We start from the raw sequence: 2,110 nt of genomic DNA on the forward strand, positions 1-2,110 counted from the left end.
TCTATCCGCCCATACTCACTTTTTGAGCTCTCAAAACGCAACACTTCCCTCCCTTATTCGATAGTATATCTCTGCATCAAGCCTACCATCTCTTGACAGTGTGCTTCCTAGGCAAACAAAGGTAAAAACAGGAGTAAAAATTACTTTGGTTTTCCCCAAACTAATTGTGAGTCTGAAATGTACAAATGCAGTGGAAAATCTATCCATTAAATGTTGCATATCCCTCTCTGAGTGTGCCAACAAATCAGCATCATCAGAAAAAGTAATTCTCTGACAAATCTTTTGAAAGTCTTTGCTTTGCAGTTAAACCGGGTCAAATTAAAAATACAACCAGATGTCTGAAATCTGATTCCAATTCCTCTGTTGCAATCCTTGAAAGCATACCAAAATAATACAGCAAAATAAATAGAGAAAGTGTAGGGGCAGGAATATCTCCCTGTTTGACACCATTGTCCACCGAAAATTCATGAGATAGCTCACCATTAAAGACTACCTGAGCTTTCATGTTTCTGTGTAGTTCCTTAAAAATGCTCACAAAATGTGTTGGACGACCAAGTTTACACAAAACAATCCAGAGTGCCTCCCTATTTACCAAGTCAAATGCCTTTATTAAATCTATGAAGATCTCGTGTAGTGGTATTTGTTCCTCTAACCATTTCTCTTGCACCTGCTTCACAGAAAATGTCATGTCCATTGTTCCTCGCTCACTGTTCTTCAGGAATCACATGTGGACACACATTCTCAACATGATGATCTAACATGATCCTTGAAAGTATCTTCCCAGTATGTGCCAGAAGAATTATCTCTCTAGAATTACCACATATTGCTTTCAGGCCATTACACTTGTATACATAGATTCGAATGCCATTATCCATACTTGTGGCACAGAAGATTCATTCCTAACTCGAGTTATCAGGTTATGAATTTCAGATGAAATATGATCTCCACTTGCTTTCAGAATTTCAACTGGAATACCATCCAATCCAAGAGCTTTACCTGATCTCAGTTCACATAATGCCAGATTTACTTCTTCAATGGAAGGTGTATCATCCATCTCTCTTTGCAGAATGCTGTTTATGATATCTATGTTCACTACAGGTGGATTGTGGAAAAGATTTGCAAAGTGTTTTCTCCATCTATTCATTATTCCAGGAGGATCTTTAATAACCCCATTTCCATCTTTCGACTTCAAGAGAACATATGATGATGAAGATTGTGGTCCAAAAGTTTGCCGCAATAAACTATAGAAACTTTTAATGTCTTTCCTGTCATAGGTTGCCTGTACTTCCTCGGACAAATTTCTCCACCAAGTGTCTTTAAACCTTCTGAATTCTTTTTGCAACTCTACTTTCTGACCAACTTTTCTAATTGCACTTTGTTCCTAATGTTTGAGTCAAGAAGCTTTTCATGAGTCCGCTTTCCATGCTAGCATGGGTTGGACGATTTGACTGAGGACTGGTGAAACCGGATGGCAACACCAGGCTCCAATCTAAATTTGGCAGAGTTTCTACAGCTGGATGCCCTTCCTAACGCCAACCACTCAGAGAGTGTAGTGGGTGCTTTTACGTGTCACCCGCACGAAGGCCAGTCAGGCAGTACTGGCAACGGCCACGCTTGAAATGGTGTCTTTTATGTGCTACTCGCACATATATATATATATATATATATATATATATATATATATATATATATATATATATATATACTGAATTAACAGATGAATGTATGATCAAGTGGTAGCAAGTATGAGTGTATTTTTTTAATATATACATAAGTTTTCTCAGTCTTATATATAACTTATACATTTTGTACTTTATTTAAATTGTAATTTACTCCTTAATCTCTATTTATTGACTATTCATTACCCTAGTTATATTTGCGTACTATATCTGGTGAGATGGTGTGATGGTGGTTTCTATGGCATTGAGGTAGATCCGGCTACCCCCGTTAATGGGGACAAAACCTGGATTTAAAACACTGGATGATGATGATGATGATGATGATGATCTTACTTACAACTAATCTGTAACCCCCTTGCCTAGACATATACCATTACCAATGATAAACAGTATTATTCAGTCTGCTGTGATGATTCAAGAAACTAACACAC

General features: G+C 37.3%; 1 protein-coding gene across 1 annotated transcript; it reads right to left on the reverse strand.

Moving 5' to 3' along the window:
• Positions 1-313: 313 nt before the first annotated feature.
• On the reverse strand, positions 314-694 carry LOC106880825 (uncharacterized). Its single transcript, XM_014930953.1, has one exon. It carries the CDS (start codon positions 692-694, stop codon positions 314-316), a length of 381 nt encoding a protein of 126 aa, XP_014786439.1.
• Positions 695-2,110: the final 1,416 nt, after the last annotated feature.

The sequence above is a fragment of the Octopus bimaculoides genome, chromosome 20, assembly GCF_046866305.1.
Source record: "Octopus bimaculoides isolate indiv1 chromosome 20, ASM4686630v1, whole genome shotgun sequence".
Lineage (NCBI taxonomy): Eukaryota > Metazoa > Mollusca > Cephalopoda > Octopoda > Octopodidae > Octopus > Octopus bimaculoides.

Bases quoted from the DNA above. Each gene is read 5' to 3' on its own strand.
- LOC106880825 (XM_014930953.1), bottom strand. From the start codon at position 694: ATGGACATGACATTTTCTGTGAAGCAGGTGCAAGAGAAATGGTTAGAG.